Here is a 17,723-nt window from a genome sequence, read left to right as displayed (position 1 = left end):
TTCAGCAAGCTTTTGTTGTGTAGTTTGGGGGAATATGAGGAATGGGTAAAACTTGTACTGCAAAAGTATTTAAGAAATTACATATAATTGCAATTACTTGCCCGTCTAAAAATATGGAAATCTTTGCTGCATTTGTCTCTCAAACATGTTTATCCTTTTCTGGCACTCTGCGGAGCTTCTGGTGCTGCACAGTTCAGGTGCTTTGCCGGATGATTTGGACATGACTTAGCTGTGACCTTGGCAATAGTATATGTAGAAAAGAAGACAGGGGAGAAAAAATTGTAAGGCAGGAACGGTTTAGACATGTATGAGGCAGCAGATATCTGAAGTATGTTTCCTAAATTTTGAATGCCATAGAAATTAGCTGTACTTTTTTTTTTTTTCTCTCTTGCACTACCTCCCAAAAATAGGGCAAGACCTAGAGTAGTTTTGACTTCAAAGCTTATGAAATCTCTTTGCTGTGTGAGCATTTCTGATTTCACTAAAGTGGAAAAAAAGAATAAACTCATGGAAAAGAAGGCAAGCCAATTTGAGCTTTTGAAGATGTACGCAGAACATGCACCAGTCAAGTTAACCCTTGATGTGACTCTGACTATGATGTTTAGAACTGGTGTTATACTGAAGCTGCTGACTCTGCATAAGGAAAAATTAAAATGCAAAGTCTGTGTCCAGTCTGTGTAGGTTAAGATATGCTGATGCAGCTCCTGTGCTATAGTGCTCTGGTTGTTAAAATTGCAGGAGACTGGCAGAAGTGGAAGCTTTTGGAGTATAACTCATTTTGATCATTAGTCTCAACTTGTGCTCACTGACAGCTGTGCTCGTAGGCTCTTCAAATGCAGTGTAAGGAGGACAGGAGACATATCTTTAAAGATAAATGTGAGGTTATAACAGCATGATCCTCAGGCAAACATTATTGCAAGCTCTGCTACAGTGCAGTGCTTCAGTGTGTGCACGTGGGTTTTCCAGTACAACTGTGACTACTGTAGTTTTCTACTGTTTTTTTGCTTTTCTGTTTTGTGCTTCTCCTGCCCCTCAATAATAAGGCAAATCCAAGGCAAACAACAACATGCCTCTGATATTGTTAGTTCTTAAGGATTTTGTTGCTCACCTTGTAGCTCTTTTAAAGGTTTATCTTCTAAGAGGATTGGACAGAAGAGCTACAAGGTGAATTCATTGCAAGTACTGGACATGTTTTCAACATTCAATAATTCCATGGGCAATCATTTGTAAGGCAGACTTGAATTTCAGAAGGTTGTAGATCCTCATTTTTAATGGCTGCTTAGAGGGAAAAAAAGGTTGCCCTGGAATATAAGGTAGTTATAACAGACCAAACATGCTTCCTTCTAAAACAGGCAAACTTTTCCGTCCAAAGTGAACCATAGTCCAGGTCATGACAGACGAGGTGGTTCAGATTATCGGTACTGGCGGCCAAGGTCTGTAGCAGCTGTTGCCATATGGAAGGAGGCGTAATACATACAAAGAGACACCCCTCTAGACCAAGAGAGAATCTGTGGCTGTGTCAGGCTGGTACTGAGTGGTGTTAGTATATGAAATTATTATATGTGTATTTCATAATATATATAAAAATAGTTAATATTTTACAGTGTTTCATTATTATATGAAATAATGTTTGTAGGATGACCTTTGTTGGGGGTAGGTTCCTTTTTCCCTCCACCTTGCATTTGAGTAAATATGGTTGCAGTAAATCTGAAGCTGAAGATCATTCAAGAATAAAATTACCTGCATTTTTCAAAAAGGGAGACAATGTGAATGGAAACATACTGGAACTTGTGAATTTTCATTCCACAGTGAATAGCTTACATGTTCTGCAGAGGTAGTTTTGATGAACAGTGTTACACAAGTCCTGGTCTTGGGAATAAGATGAAGACCTGCAATGTCATACAGGAGGAGGCCAAATCATAGTGCTTCACCTTCATGGCAATGGGAGAAAGTGGCACAGGTAGAGAACCTGGAATATAGAACCTGAGCCAGAAGACCCAGGTTGAGCCATGGCAGCAAAATTATCAGAAGATATCCACAGAAGGCCACAATACCTGATAGTTCCAAACTTAATTTCATGTCCCCATTCTTTTAGTTAGTTAATTGTGTAATCCTTTGTAGGAAAAGAAAAAAGAATGAGTCCTTTTATCCCTTACTGGAATTTAATGAGTCATTCTAAGATCCTGAAAAATAAGAGTTTATAGTCGTCTTATTTGCTGCAGAATTTAGGCAAGGTCCTCAGAATACTGGTATGATCTATGTCTGAAGCCTAGCTCAAGTTCTTCTCTAATTCAAACCTTAGTATGCCTACCATCCCTCATCAAACTAATATCTAGGGGAAAGGAGAGAATAGGCTTCAGGAAATTTTTGATCTGGGATTTTTTGGAAGAAAAGTGGTTTAAAATACACAAAAAAGGGAATTTAGCTTTTTGTGGGGGAAAAAAGATATGAGAGATCTTTGTTCTTTACTGTTTTCATGGCATGTAAAGGCAAACAAAGAAATTGCTTTACCATTACATTTAAGTTCCTGTAACAGAAATTGCTCATGATTTAATAATTATGAAAACATTAATCATTTAATTATTCCAGATTATTAGCAGCCATCTTCACCTATTGAAGGCACTACCTCATGTAAGTTATGAACACGAGGTGATTAAGGGTGTTTGAGGGAAAAGGCTGTTAGAGTTGCATTTTATTTATAGACCAAAGATGAAAAATTGTAGCTCAAAATCTTGCAGTTGAAGTTGACTGGAAGTTAGCCCATGCATTAAATATGGCTGTGCTTTTATTTTGCTGTTGTAGTCTAATGAATAGATTTAGGGATTAATATTGTACAATCAATTTCACACATATAGACATAAAGTCATTTTAATTTGGATTAATCCCAAGTATGTGTAATGCAGATAGATAGGGTGCTGGCAAACCATTTCTGTTTCTGAAGTATTTAAAAGCCTGTAAAGTCCAGTGTTAGATATTTTGCTATATGTAAACAAAAATATAACCTTCATCTTGCCCTGAATCAAAATCATAAATATGATCTGTGCTGCTTCACAAACATCTCTTGCTTTGGCAGCAGTGCAGGCACAGGTAGAGTCAGAGGATGGTGAGGCAGGAGCAGATTCAGCACTAGCACCCCCGGGGCTCAGAGAACTTTGGAGCTGGAATGCTTCCACTGTCGTGACAACTGCCTTTAACCTGAGAGTGGGCGAAAGAGCACTATCAAATGCCTTTAAGAGAGGAACTAATTTTTGGTAAAAGGTAGCTTTCAAATATTGTTCTCCCATGTCAGACAGCTCCAGCCCTGTCTGGAGCCGCAGTACCACAGCGACTCCATCCGTCGGGCAGCGCAGCACCGCGCGGTGTTGGCCTGGGGAAAGGAGTGACATCCTCACTATTGACACACTTGGTTTTGGTAGGGTTTACCTCCTCGCTCACTTCTAAAGCAAGTATGTATGGTTCTTTTCTAACTTTGGCTGGTTTTTTTGATGGAGGATGAGTGGTTCTGATTTGTACAGCGACCATTCAATTTGATGATAAACCTTAGCTCTTTAGGTAAAAACTTCAGTGCCTTAACAGTTCATTCTGGATATACCGCTTAATAAGTTCTTGAAACATAAACATTTCTTATACAGATTTTTTTTTTTTTTTTTTCACATCTGTTTTCAGTGAAGCAATTTCTCCATGTATGGAAAACTGAACTGTTTTCAGCTTGCCTTTTGTAAAATGTGTTAACTGAACTGGTGAAATGTATAACTGTAACTCAGATTTCTGCATCTGTTCTCAGGTCTCCATGGCAATTGTGAGGAACACATAAGCTATGTTAGAGCATGGCTTTATCTGAACGATATTAGCTTTATCTTATTAATCTGCATATTGTTCAGATAAAAAATAAATAATACTAAAGTTAGTTGGAGTTAAAGAATTTGTCCTTTTAGGTTAAAAAATACTAGCTAATAACATAGAATAAACAGGGTAGAAAAAACTATTTAAAGACTACCAACACACTGGAGAGAACACTTCAGGCTGAGGTGGAGAAAATGACATAAGTAATGAAGTTTACAGCAAGAGAAATTAAGTTCTTTAATGACTATTTTCATATATATATATTTATTCTATAGTGTCTAAATGCTACAGTATATTTAGACAAGAGTTACTCATCACTAAGCAACAGTAGTTAATAGCCACGATACAAATTGAACTGCAACTAGATGATGAGTAAGCCCTGAACAAAGTATTTGATCTTGAACAAGACTGTTAACAAGTCCTACAAAAATTAGCAAATGAATGGGTGGATTAAGGAGAAAAAAAAAAAAAAAGGCCTCATTTCCTTTTGTGTCATTTATGGATATTATACCTTTTGATTATGTTAAAGCAGAAGTTGAGGCGGAGACAAGGGGCTATTCTGCTTCTGGATGTGCAGGAGAAGACTCTCTAAAGAGGAAAAGATTATTTAAATGTTGAAACATGCAAACACACAGAAAAGATATCTCAAGTTGACATTCAAAAGTCATGGATAAGATTAAAATATTAAATATAGCTTGAAGAAATGTGTAGTTTTCTTGCACAGTCTTTTTTTATGTGTGCAGACTGCTCCTGCTCTGTATTTTTTATTTTTTCTTCTGTGCATTCTAGATGAAAACAGGCAACTACAATCCCAAAGAAAAATTACTTGAATCATAAAAACATTTCTCAACAGATAGCTACCTACTTACATTTCACTTCCATGGTTTCATGCTGTTGTGTTTCTTCAGGTAGAGGATTCTTCTACATTTTTGCAGCTGTGGGTAAATTTGTGTTAAATATCACAGTGCATGTCAGTCAGTATGAAAGCCTGTTTTCAATTAATTGGCATTTAAGATTTGTTAACTGAACTTTAGCTGAATAGAGGAAGATGTTGAATCAGCAATTATTTTACCATCACTTTATAGATGATGGAGGAGCAGAGGCAAAGGAAACAGCAAGCATAGCAAAACTTGTGTGTGTCATGAGTTTATCCACTAGCTTATGTCCTTGAATGTACTGAATTGTGTCTGTATAAAAGGCTATGAAACTTGGACAAATAATTCAGAATTATCAGATTTTTAGATGTGAAGAGGAAAATCTTTGTAATAACTTCTAAAATTTTAATGTATTGTTTATTTTAGGCTATATTGCCACAAGCATTTAACACAGTAACTTCAGGCTAAATGTCATTTACAATACCATTTCTAAATTGCATACAGATGTATGAAAGAGAAAAGTCTTTTTAGTTTGTTCAGAAAGTCTGGGATATTTTACAGTTTTAATAAAATCAACATTCAAAAAAATCTTGCATTTGTATGTAAAACCCAGTAGTATTATAATTGTTATTATTACTACTTTAAATGACACTAAAATGATTTCTTAATGCAGTATATTTATTCTGGAAAATACCTTTGGCTTCCAGTGAGTGCGTGGAAAAAACAGACTATAGAAACTAATTTAGGTACAAATTGTATTTACAGCTAGCTCATACTAAAACATGAAATTAACTTTATTACTTCATCTGCCTTTTCACTTCCAGTAGATCCATTTCATCTCTTTATTTATATCCTGTAAATCTGAACTTGTGCATCTTTTGACATTTTAGAGCTTAATTGAGCAATTTCATATTCTTACAATGTAGATTTTATTGCAGCCTGCATGTATAGCTAATTTTTGTATTCTATCTTACTGCATGCAGGATAATGGCCTTTCAAACCTGTAGCATTGTCTCCTGTAATACACTTTATAACATACGCCCTCCTTTCATACTCTGGTGAGATAACAAAGAAAACATTGATCATCAAATCTGGCCCAATAATAGGAGAAGGTCTCTTCTCGCTCTTCATAGGTTTTATTTGTCTGAACTGCTGCTTGTGGCAATGTGTTTTAGTTTGGAGCACTCTGTTACTCTGGAGATGTATTAAATGCAATTTTAACAACAAAAACCTCCTGATAACTATTCTGGTTTGGGTTTTTTGGTTTGTTGGGTTTTTTTTTTTTTGTTTGTTTGTTTTTTTAATTAAGAGTTTTTCCAAAGAAATAGAGCACAACTTCTTAAAGATTGAGATTATTCTATAATTCAAAAACCAAAGGCTCATTCCAGGTATTCCTCTGTGTAACGCCCTTGGAAAAAGTTAATTCATTTCTTGGTAATGTCTCAGTTTTCCCATCAGGACAATTGTTGAATATAAATAAATCAGAAATTGATACTGCAATAGTATCTTACGGTTGTCATTCCTACTCCACAGAGCAGCCAACACAATGTATATTTTCTGGAATATCCTAAATAATCAGGCTACAGATCAGTTCAAATTATTTGATAGAAATATTTTATATTAAAAACTTACTAACGTACTTTTCTGAAGAATTCTTTTTTAATTCATATCTTTAATTCTAATAGCTGAGATTTTTGAAACAAATTTTAATGCCTTAATCATTGTGTCCTGTAGATAGCTACAAATTCATATTGATCCGTGTCATCATCTTGGCAGGACGAACTCTGCTGGAAAAACTCTTCAGCCAGCAGGAAAATGCACCACAAGAAGAAGCAGAAAAACTATGTTCTCGCATTATTGCAATGGGTCTTTTGCTTCCATTCACTGACTGCTTCAGAGAACCATGTAACCAGAGTGCACAGCAAAGCACACCCACTTTTGATGTAAGTACTGAAAAAGTGATCTTTTGTCTGTTTTGCCAGACAGTACATGATTTATCGGTGGTTCAGTCACTCCTGAGAGAATTTATAGTCCTCTTAATGAAAATTGCCCTTCTGAGACTGAGCAGCTATTTTTCTGAGCTCAGGTGTATATACTTTTGTATCCAGGTAAGCATAAATTTTAAAAGATTTTCCTATTGTTTGATTTCTTAACTTTTAAACTCATATCTTAGTCTGCTGTACTGTTCTTTATGTATTGCTTTCATTAATTCTTCTTCTTTGAATCAAAATGCTCTATAGGACTATCAACATTTCAATCAAATAGCTACTTCACCAAAAATATAAATTAAAGGACCAGAAAACAACATATAATAAAACTTTGCAGACCTTAAGCAGGATGTCTATGCTAGATATTTTTTTCATCCCCAAAAGACTTTTGATACAAAATAGTGCAGGTGTCAGTGCAAATCTGCTGTCATTCCAGCTACAGTGTTATCTGTACCTTTGGGCCATTTAACCAAATTGCTGCTATTGTTGGTGTTTGCATACTGTTACAAAATTGTGGTGTAGACATCACCTAGCATACTTTTCCTTCCTCTTGGATAATAAATTCAGAATTAAGATGTCTTTCTATTGTACAATGCTGTACAACCCATGAAGTTTTACAGTCAATTTATTTTTATCAGTCATCCCTACCATTAAATTTTCTTTGTCACGTCTCTGTATTGCTTTATGTGACTGAACATAATCAAGGTTTTTCTCTTCACCAATTAACTTCAAAAAATAATATACAACTTTTGAACTTTTGATGTTCATAATATCAAAATATTCATAATATTTTGATATTATTATTACTTAATACCTTACTGACATAGTTCTGGTATAGTTCAGACCATCCCTATTATTCACATTAAGCCAAAGCTTGATTAGAAACAGTAAAAAAAGATAGGCATAGACATGAGAGAAAATCAGTCTGTTTAGTACTTTAGACCTTTCTTGTATTTCCTGATGAATGGTTTAATACAACTTATGAAAGGAAAATGGGTAGAACAAATTTGTCTGATGAATTCTTAAAGCAAATTAACTTTCCTAGACTACTTAGCTTACCTACAAAATCATTCCTTGGTCCCTCTAATAATATTCAATCTTTTTTTAAGTTTTAAATTTCTAAAACTTTTTCAATTTTTTTTTTTTTTAATTAATTGAAAATTGGAGTATGACTATAAAACTGAGGTTATTCAGGCAGCTTAAAATTGCATGCCATCCAGACGTATTTATGGTTACATATACTCAATAAAGCTACAGGAAGAGACATGTCTCTTATTTTCCAGGTTAAAACAATCTAGCAATATGTTCAGTTTTCCTGGTTTTACCATATATTCATCTGATTTCTTCTTTAGAGTACTGAATACAGTAATTTTTTTAAAACAAAGTTTCTGCTCACTTATAGACAGATTCTATCAAATTGCAAGTTTGGAAAGATGCAGAAGAGGTTCATTTGTGAACTGGTATACCATGTTTTGTCTGAGTCAGACAGTTATTTTAGTTATCTTTCCTTGACCATATCCAACAAGATGGACTTTATGAGAAGAAACAGTAGCCTAACAGTGCCATGTAAACAGTGTGTCAAAGTCAGCAGTTTAAGATTTTGCTGGCTTAGCAGTGATCTTAATTTGGACTATCAGTAAGCTGTAAATGCTCTGTTACTGTTTTTCTGTGTAAATCTCCTAAATAAATCATGCTTCTGCATGTGCATGCAACTAGTAGTACGTCCTACTTGAAAGGAATGTCCATCAGTCTCAAACACTAAATCTCCACAACGGGCTTTCACTGGGCATCAAGATGAGAGCTGCTGCTGTTGAGTCTGGGAATATGTTTCTCAATCAGCCTTAGTGACCAGAGTACAGGAGTACTCACCTTCATATCGTTATGTTCCCTCCAAGGGTGAAAATGTTTAGAACTTGCAGCGTAAACCCTAGTGGCTCAGAACTTCAATCCTAGCTGATTTTTCTTCTTAAAGTGATTAAATGAAATATCTTACAGAAAATAAATGCTAATAGTTATGTAAAGAAATAGCAAGTATTGTGGAAAAAAAACCTTACAGGGATGCTGTATGATACTTTAAAAAGGACTTGTAAGATCTGTTACTTGAGCTGCCTCTTGCATCTCTCTCCAGGTCTGTACTTTTTTTTTTCTTATTTGGGTTTTTGTTTTTCTGGGATTTTTTTATTCATTAAACAGAACAGGATTGTAATGTTGATGTAACTATTGATTTCAAGAGAGAGGTATTAGACTAGGCTTAAGTAATACTTAAATTTCACCCATCTAGAATTAGGAGATACGTCATCTTTGACCTAATTCCAAAATTGGGAGCACAGCCAGTCCCATATTCTTCCTTCATCTCAGAGTTCATCAGAAATGCCTCTAGTTCAATCCTGGTTTCCCTTCAGTTTGGATAGTGTCCTTTCCACTCATCTGAAACTGCCATCAGCAAAGCTTCTGTAACCCTGTCCTGGTCCCAGCCATGTGTGTCTGCAACTTCGTCATCCCTCCTCTCTGCTACATCCAGCTTTGGTGCTTCCTTGTTCCTTGATGTTACTGATTTGGCTCTTTTGATAATTTACTTGTTCTCATCCTTAAAGTCTCTTAGGTCACTCCTTTAGCATGTTTGTTTGTTTTGTTGTTTGTTTTGTTGTTTGTTTTTTTTTTCTTTTTCAGAATTGACAACCTTTTTTGCATTGAAATTCTTCTTTGAATGTTTTTTTCTTTTTTTGTGACTGATCCCATGCATTTCTGAGCTTTAACTTACTATTTTTTTTTATGTTGAATAAAATCCATTATTCCCCTTTTGCCCTAGTGTGGTCTCACAGACTGTTTGTTGAAGATGTTAGGTTACAGTTTATGAAAATAATTCAGTAAGTTTTGTTCATCCTATGATCTATTGTTTCTGGCTTGAGATGAATATAAACAGATTATTTAAAAGTCCTATTCTATCACTCTTATCTCCTTTTCTGGATGTCCTCCAGGGAATTTAATTTAACATGGTTAATGCTGAACTCTGCTGTCTTGAAATGTTTACAACTGCACACTGATTATATTCTGATCTTCTTTATTAGTCATGCCTGGTGGTCACCTCTAGTTCTCCCTTTCTTAGAACTGTGTATCAAAATCTTGTGTCTGCTTTACAGTAACACACAAGAGATCTGTACTTTTTTTTTTTTTTTTTTTTCTCCCTAGATATACCAGTCTTCAATGTGGGCTTCTGCCTCACCCCATGGACTAATTGTCCACAACCTCTTTTACTTTTCTCATTGGATCATATTTCTTTTCCTTCCACACTATCTGACTGCAATTATGCAATGCATTAAGATGACAACTTTCATAGCTCTTAGTTTCTTGGGCTAGTATTATAATGGCTCCTGGAAGCCAGTTTAAATTTAATACTTGGCACTTGTTTTTCTGGTGTAGGTTATGCTCTGTGGACACGGTGCTTACTCCTTTTTTAGTGTATGGCAGACATGACAGACCAACAAATATCCAATGCAAGCATAAATCTTCATAGAACTAGCAGCTGTTGTCGCATTTATGCTGAGAATGGTGTCCAGTTTTCAAAGGCTTATAACTTGGTCAGATTTTGGATAGATTTTAATGATGATTGGAAATGGCACGTTCCTGAAGTATCTCTGACTTTTGTCAAATTTCAAGTCATAGCCGAAAGGATAGAAACATTCAAACTATTTTAAGAACTTCTGAGAAAACTTTCTTGTTTTATCTTGGCCCATTTTACCAATTATTTCTTTCAAAACAGATTGTGGCAGATACCCAGAATAAAAGATTAGTCTGAAAAATGAAAGTTGAGCAAAGCTTTAAAAGTTACAGAAGGAGACAGGATTGTGTTTTTTTAAGGTTTTTGCTGTTAAGCAGTGGAAGTTTTCACCATATCTCTTGCTAGCTACTTTTATAACGTAAAAGAGAATCTTAAAGACTAAGTAAATGTAGAATGGTACATTTTTTGTCTAGAAAATTTTTTTTTTTTTCTTAGTTTCCTGTCTCCTGGAGAGGCTGTTAATTACTGCCTCATTGACGTCATGACTTCTTACTTGTCAGGCTATAATTACAGCCTTTAATTCTTCTGCTAAAATATAATTTATTTATTTATTTTTTAAAGTTTTTAAAACTAAATTTTAAATTTAAAAAAAAGGCCAAGCAAGTAAATACATGACTTACAGAAAAAAAAATTGCTTGCTTTTTGAACAAGTGTTGCCTGTTTGCCTTTAAAATTTTTCCACTTTTTAACAGTCATGACTTGTTCAAGAGGACTTTTAATTTTCAACTTAAAATATCCTGTCACTGAGGATATGTAAGATGTAACAAATTAATGTTTTGTGAAAAAAATGTCACTCCTAAATGACTGTCACGTTTTTTAAATAATCATAATTCTGTAGTGCAGGTGTAGTTCTAAGCTTTTTAGCATGCTCCCTTATTAAATACTCCTATTAGAGTGAAGTAAACATAAGGCTGAGTTGGCTAAATAGTTCATCTTTTGCAAGAACGTAACTGAAGGCGAGTTTTACAGCCACCTATGAGAGGGTCACAATTCTCAACAAGCAGAGAGCTCATCTGCTTAACTCCTCTGCTAAAAATGTATCACAGAACTTAGAAGGTGGCAATCTTTAGAGAGCCGTCAGTAAAAAAAAATTATACACACTTGCATTAGAATTTAAACTCTTCATGAACCAATAAAAGCTGACATTTTCCTATCAATGCAAGGCTTCACCATACTATTAAGAAATGTTGACTGCACTTGGCTTTTGCATTTTATCCACTGGTTGCAATTATACACATTGAGGCTGTCTAGACCCTAATTATGACTTCACATTCCAGATTTTCCAGTTCACACTGTGCAGTTTTAAGCTATGGGATTTTTTTTCCCCCTTGCATGGCAGATGTCTGCTTTTTTTTTTTTTTCTGACAAGCTTTCCAAGTAATTTTGTCTGTTCTTGAACTTAAGGTTTAAAGCACTTCAATTTTCAGTGAAAACGTAACTTAATTTTTGATGGAGACTTTCTGTTACCATTTTGTAAGTGCTTTTGTGAAGAAAATTGAGCATGCCTTTGTACTCGTGCTATATTCCTTGTTTGGGAAATTTAATCCTTACTGTTCACCGAAGGGTCCAACAACTATTTTCATATGGCACTACCAAGCAGTATCTTTTTCCATATGTGTCTGAAATGCACACTATTTTCATCTTTATTCCTGTTGTAATTTTAACTGGGTGAGCTCTCTTTACATCCTTTCCAGTGTTTTTACTGAATGCTCTAACTGTGAGTACTGCTATCAATGCCTTCTTGGTTTATTATTTCAGCATATTGTATAATGAAAGAGCAAAATAGATGCCTTCTGGAGGGTGTCTCTCTTTACTGTGTTATGATGTGATTTTATACACAAATGCATTTGACCGTTTGGGATAGGAACTGACCCTTGTGTGCTTTGTAGTTATAGTGCCTAATTAGGTTGTCTTCCATTTCTGAAATAACACTTCCACAAGGAAACAGACAAACAGAGCATAAATAGGAAATGTTATAAAAATGGTTCTTTTCCTGTTATCTCCTGGCCACCTGTGGTGATGCAAATGCTTTTTAAGGAAATAAAAATACTACTTTTTTTACTGCTGAATAGCAGCAGATGATGGGACTTTGCAGGTCAGATGGAAGAGGAATTAGTGACATGAAGACTTTAATTTATGTGCACTGTTTATGCCAGTCTGAAAATTAATAGTTATACTGCAGACAGACTCCTTTCTCAGAAGTCAGAGAGTCAAAACACCAGTCTTCAGTTTCCAAATAGCAGCTTTCTCAAGAACTGACTACAGGTAGAACTCTTCCAGCTGCAGCTCAAAGCTGGCCACAATGCAGCATTTCTTCAAACACACTTTCAATGCTTGGGAATGAAATGTGTAAAACTGCATATAATCCCATTTTATGAAATTTGTCATGGTAGTATATTGGGAGTCAGTAGCAGATAAGATTTTAAAGTTAACAAGTGGAAATCGTGAAATAGCGCAGAGAAAATCGATTATTACTCTGCTGTCTTAATCTTTGTCATGTAGTTTGTCATGGCAGTTGAGATTGTCTTAGTCGAAGGCCCCATGTCTTCTTTTTCTTTAACACTGTCAAATCAAACTTGGTGACATTTTCTTTTATGGTGAGCAGCTCTGAATTTTCCTGGAAGTAGTAAAATGGAAACAATTGGATGATCACTGGGCTGAAGTCTTCCTGTTATGCTGTTTTCCTGCTTCCTCCTAAGCGCGTACTTATTTTATAGTTGATACATGTGGCCCTGCAGTCTTCTACCCTTCTCTTTTTCTTTTTACTCTCCTTTTCCTTTCGGTTCTCTTGTGGTGATCCTACTGTAGATACTTTCAACCAAGGTATTTTATATGCAGGATGTTGCTAGGTTTTCATGCTTCTTGCCAAGAACATTGCTTTCTTGCTCATTATTTTGAAGAACTGCTTTGAGAGGCACATACTGAAAGTTTATGCTATAACTTGAAAATTTTCAAAATCATTGTGGATAGGGTGAAAATGGTGGTCACCCTCTCGCCTCAGCAGGTCTTTAATTTTTATGACTTTCTGTACATTAGTTCACTTTCTTAAATTACAATCATAACACAATTTCTTTTTTCTAGCTTGGTACTGAGAACACAGTGAGCTGTATATTCCATGTCCTTATGTTTTCAAGAGGAAGATTTTACAGTAGTAATAACCACATTTTTCAAATGGAATAGAGGGGAAAGGAATTTACTAAAGAAAAAAATTTCTTTGGGAAATACAGATTTGTCAGAATCTGAACTTATTGCAGAACTATGTCAGTGTAAATGAAAACAATTGATAAAGAAACTTCTTGCCTCAGCTTATAATTTCTGGGAAGCGTGCATGAGAGAGGATGCACCATCAGATAGTATAAGTAAGAGCTGATAACCTAGTGGTCTTGGATGTGGTCTTCCATGTGGGAGTTCAAGTTGGATGTGTAAAGAGACTATACCTTGAGGCTCTTCAGTGTGATAGAAGGCTAGCTACTGTTCCATCTTCCACGGAATGTTTGTTGTAAACTCACCAGTTCAACTTATTCAGCTATATTAAATATAGAAATTACTGGGAAATAGGAAGACCAAGACAATAAGTTAGGAACAGAATGAGAATAGGTGTGGAAATCCAAAATTTAGTTTTCTGATTTCTTTCCCCTGTGAGGGCCGTAAGTACAGGGCTATTGGCTCTGTTGGCCTCTTATATTCTGGGTATGGGATGTTGAATCCTGAGCAAAGTTTGATAGGATCAAGCAAGTTCTGTTGAGGAGACTAAAGTGATTTAATGGAAAAGAAATATTTCATGGTTTTTTGATGCCTGAACAGTTTTTAAATTAATTGTTGAGGCACATCTGTTTTCCAAAAATTAAAAAAAAAACAAAACCACTTGGGTAAAATGCTCTTGTATCAAAATTAGTTCATGAGGATAAAATGCTACTTCAGCCATGTATTACAGTATTATGATTGACTTGCTGTTTTTCAGCCCTGGAAGGCATTTATGCTCCATAGTACAGCCAAAAGTACAAGCCAAGTTCTGTCTGTGGTCAGACAAAGCTTTGTTACTGAACCTCTCCACAAAAACTAAACCATTTTTCCCATTCGTGATAGTAGTGATTTCTTTATTTTAAAGGCTGCTTAAAATAAAACTGTCTCCTGCTGATAAAAGTGTTTTGGGGTAGTTTGGCTCTAATTTCTCTAACCTTGCTTGGCCAATTCCTAAGTATAGTGGGAACATGCAATTGGCTTTCTTTCATTTTAAAGGTATCTTAGTATCTTAGAAAGATTAAGCTTCCTCAGTGGGAAAAAAAAAAAAAAAAAATTCTTTTTTTCATGGACTTGAAACAGCCTAAATGACAAACAGTTACATACAAACATGGAAGAAGCTTTTTCAAGCTCTTAGCCTGGAAAATACATCTGAGTCATGGACTCTGACCTCTGCTTATCCCAAGTACCATAAAATAAAATACCTTTACGAGTTTATGTACTCTCATCTTAAATGCAGTTATACTTTTTCTTCTCCCTACTCCAGCTCTTCACATAGGAAGGCTGTCTACATCCATACTGATCTGATGAGTAGGAATCTTCTTGTAACTACCACTCTGTTTACTCCTAGCCTGTTTATACCTGTCTGTGGACTTTCCAACCATTCTGTTCTCCCTTTTCCAGGATAACTTAGAATGTTTGGGGTACTACTGAAAAAGTGTTCAAGGTTTCTATTTGAAAATAAATGCCCTGCAAGATAGGGCCTGATTCCACCATGGCTTAATACAGGAGCCAATTGGGAAGTTAGTACTAACTCACTCAAGTGTAAGAAAGCTTAAAGGTACTACTAATGCACTTCCCCCATCTACTCTCATGCTGAGCTTGAGAGCAGACATTACTCCTGACAGCACTGTGCTTCTGTACTGCTCCACCTTTCCCAGCTTACCATGCACGATCTGACTTTTTTTTTTTTTTTACTTTCCCCTTGAGAATTGTCAAAATACTTCTGATAAGATTCTCCCCACATTGATTCCCACATATCTAATTAATAATATCTAATTCATGCTTTTGCTACTGGTTTGGACAATCATGTATACTTTTATTGTTGTTTCAGCTCCCGCTCTTGTGTATCTTTAAAACATTTCTCACAATAACTGTCTTCGTCCTTTGAGCTAGAAGCAGAAAAAAGTTGATTAAAAATTGAAGAGATTTTGAACAGAAGGTCATATTACCAGCATACCTCCAGGAACAGTACAGCTGCCAACAGCACAGGTTCAAGGTTGAGCATTACGTTCCTACGGTGGGAGATACACTAATCTCTAATTCAGTCTGTGGCGTGGAGAACAAACCTGGTTTCTCCATATGAAAAATGTGTGGTCCCCTTTTCTGAAAGCTCAGGATCCACCAGTATGCCTTCTGATGTTTGCTGCAGGTCTAGCTCAAGGCCCTAGTTCTGGGTCCACCAGCTTCTTTCTATATCTCGTTTGCTAGAGGCTCTTATTTTGAGTAGCTTACAGCATTGGCTTCCACCTTTAAAGATTAGCAGGAAAGCATATCTTTAGCTGAAGCAAAAGAGGAATAGAATTAATATTTAATGGATTATGTACCTGGAATTTAACCCTGTGGTACCCGAGAATAAATATTTCTTACAAAAAGCCATCCTTTGTGAGAACTGAGAGCTGACTAGGAAGGAAATGAGTTAAACTACAGACATGACTCTCTGTGACTCAAGTCTAAATGCTAGCATCTTTAAGTGGTAAAGTGTCTATTGATTAGTTACCATCAGATCGTGCAGGCAGTTTGCCTCGCCCTTGTGCAAGTGCTCTGCAATTTTAAGAAGCAGTGGAAAGTGCTGTGTAAGGATGTGTGGAGATGAGAACTGTTCTTGACAGCATATTTAGCGCACTGGACTCGGACAGCTTTAAGCTTTCAGTGTCTGCCCAGAAATGATTCTGAATAAATAAGACTGGGATTATCCATTACACGGAGATATTTATATATATATATGTGTTTTTGTATTTTTTTTAAAAAAAAAAAAAAAGAAAAAAGTGCTTTAAACAGTAAATAGTGAAGTCTGAGCAAGATGAAGTCGAAATTCCAGATGTACATAAAACTTGATCACGGTAAGAGTATTCACTGGCTATGCTTACAACGATCTCTAGCAAAAAATGCATCTGAAATTAAAAGATTAAAGGAGAAAAGTTGGATGTGGAAATCCAGGTTTGCATATGCTTGTACAACTATTCGTAAAAACAAATGCAGATTTTTTTTGTTTGGATTTTTTTTTTGTTTGGATTATTTTGTTTTGTTTGAATAGTGCTTCAATATCATAGAATTGGTTGCATATATCTTTTTTCAAAGTATTTTAATAGTCATGTACCTTTACGGCATCAGATTTGGAAAAGGAGAAATGAGGTGAGTTAGTGTGTTAACTAACAAGCAGTTAAAGAATAAAGTTAAAGAGGGTTAGATTTTGGACAGTAGCTTGAGTGAATAAGAATTAGGACATTAAAATGAGTAATTTTTTCTTAAGGGCAGAAAAGTGGAGAAAAGGTTAATCTTCCCTTTTAGAGTGTGGTTTATGGACTATCAGCTTGAAGTTCAGACCTTTAGACTACCTTCCTGTCATGAAGGTTTTTCATATTTCAAATTACATTTTTAAGTTTGCAAGTAATGTAAATGTAGCTGTTGTGAAATACTTTGTTTATATGTTGAATGTGGGTACATTTTGGTTGCAGTGTAAATCACTTCAAGGTACTTTTGCAAGTTTACATTTACCTCTTTAAATTTCTATTATGTGATGAATCTATTCCATCATTCTCTTTTACATTGAAGAATAATACAAAATAATTCCAAACTAACCAAACAAAGGTACAAACCAAAAAATAATACTCACAATCAAAGCTCCTATGCTGGATTATGAGTCTGTTATAGAATTGTCTGATGTCTTAATTTATAACTGTTCATAGTTTATATACTGTGAATTCCATCAGCGAGAACATAGGTACCTCTTATTTTATTACCCTTGTGATGTATCCCATCTGTGCAATAATTCTGAGACATACCATGATTTTTTTAAATACATCTTTATTCATGTGGACTAATCATACTTCAAAAATATGTTGTTGAATGATTATACTATGTATGTCAAGAACTGGCATGGTGAAATGTCATATCCAGGAACAGTTTAACTGTTTGTCTTCCTCATGCATGCTATGTCAGTATTATTTAGAGCCTGTTGTCTTCTGTTTTATTGCCCTGTAACCCTACATGTAATCCTGTTCAAAGTCAACTGTGCTTACTCAGCTAACCCTCTGTAGAAATTCTTCTTCCCTGTGTTCCCTGGACTGTGTAAGGTAGCAGAGTGGCAAAAAAAAATTTTGTTAATGTTTTCATCACCTTTTTTTAAAGCGTATTTTCCCCTATATTTTTATTATATGGATTGTGCAGAAAGAAGTCAAATAGCATAATCCAACAATTTTCCGTTTTCTTTACACA

General features: G+C 35.3%; 1 protein-coding gene across 1 annotated transcript in view; it reads left to right on the top strand.

Annotated features, from left to right (window-relative positions):
- Positions 1 to 17,723, top strand: part of FMN2 (formin 2) — a gene marked incomplete at its 3' end in the record, with an annotated part of 52,983 nt that overhangs the window by 12,719 nt on the left and 22,541 nt on the right. Inside the window, exon 2 of the mRNA XM_008942257.1 lies at positions 6,495 to 6,661. Within this exon, the coding sequence (XP_008940505.1) occupies positions 6,495 to 6,661 (167 nt within the window). The remainder of the gene's footprint in view (positions 1 to 6,494; positions 6,662 to 17,723) is intronic.

This window comes from Merops nubicus, unplaced genomic scaffold (genome assembly GCF_000691845.1).
Source record: "Merops nubicus isolate BGI_N331 unplaced genomic scaffold, ASM69184v1 scaffold16226, whole genome shotgun sequence".
NCBI classification, from domain to species: domain Eukaryota; kingdom Metazoa; phylum Chordata; class Aves; order Coraciiformes; family Meropidae; genus Merops; species Merops nubicus.
The sequence above is the reverse complement of the archived record's forward strand: the minus strand, read 5'-3'. Positions and strand labels throughout refer to the sequence as shown.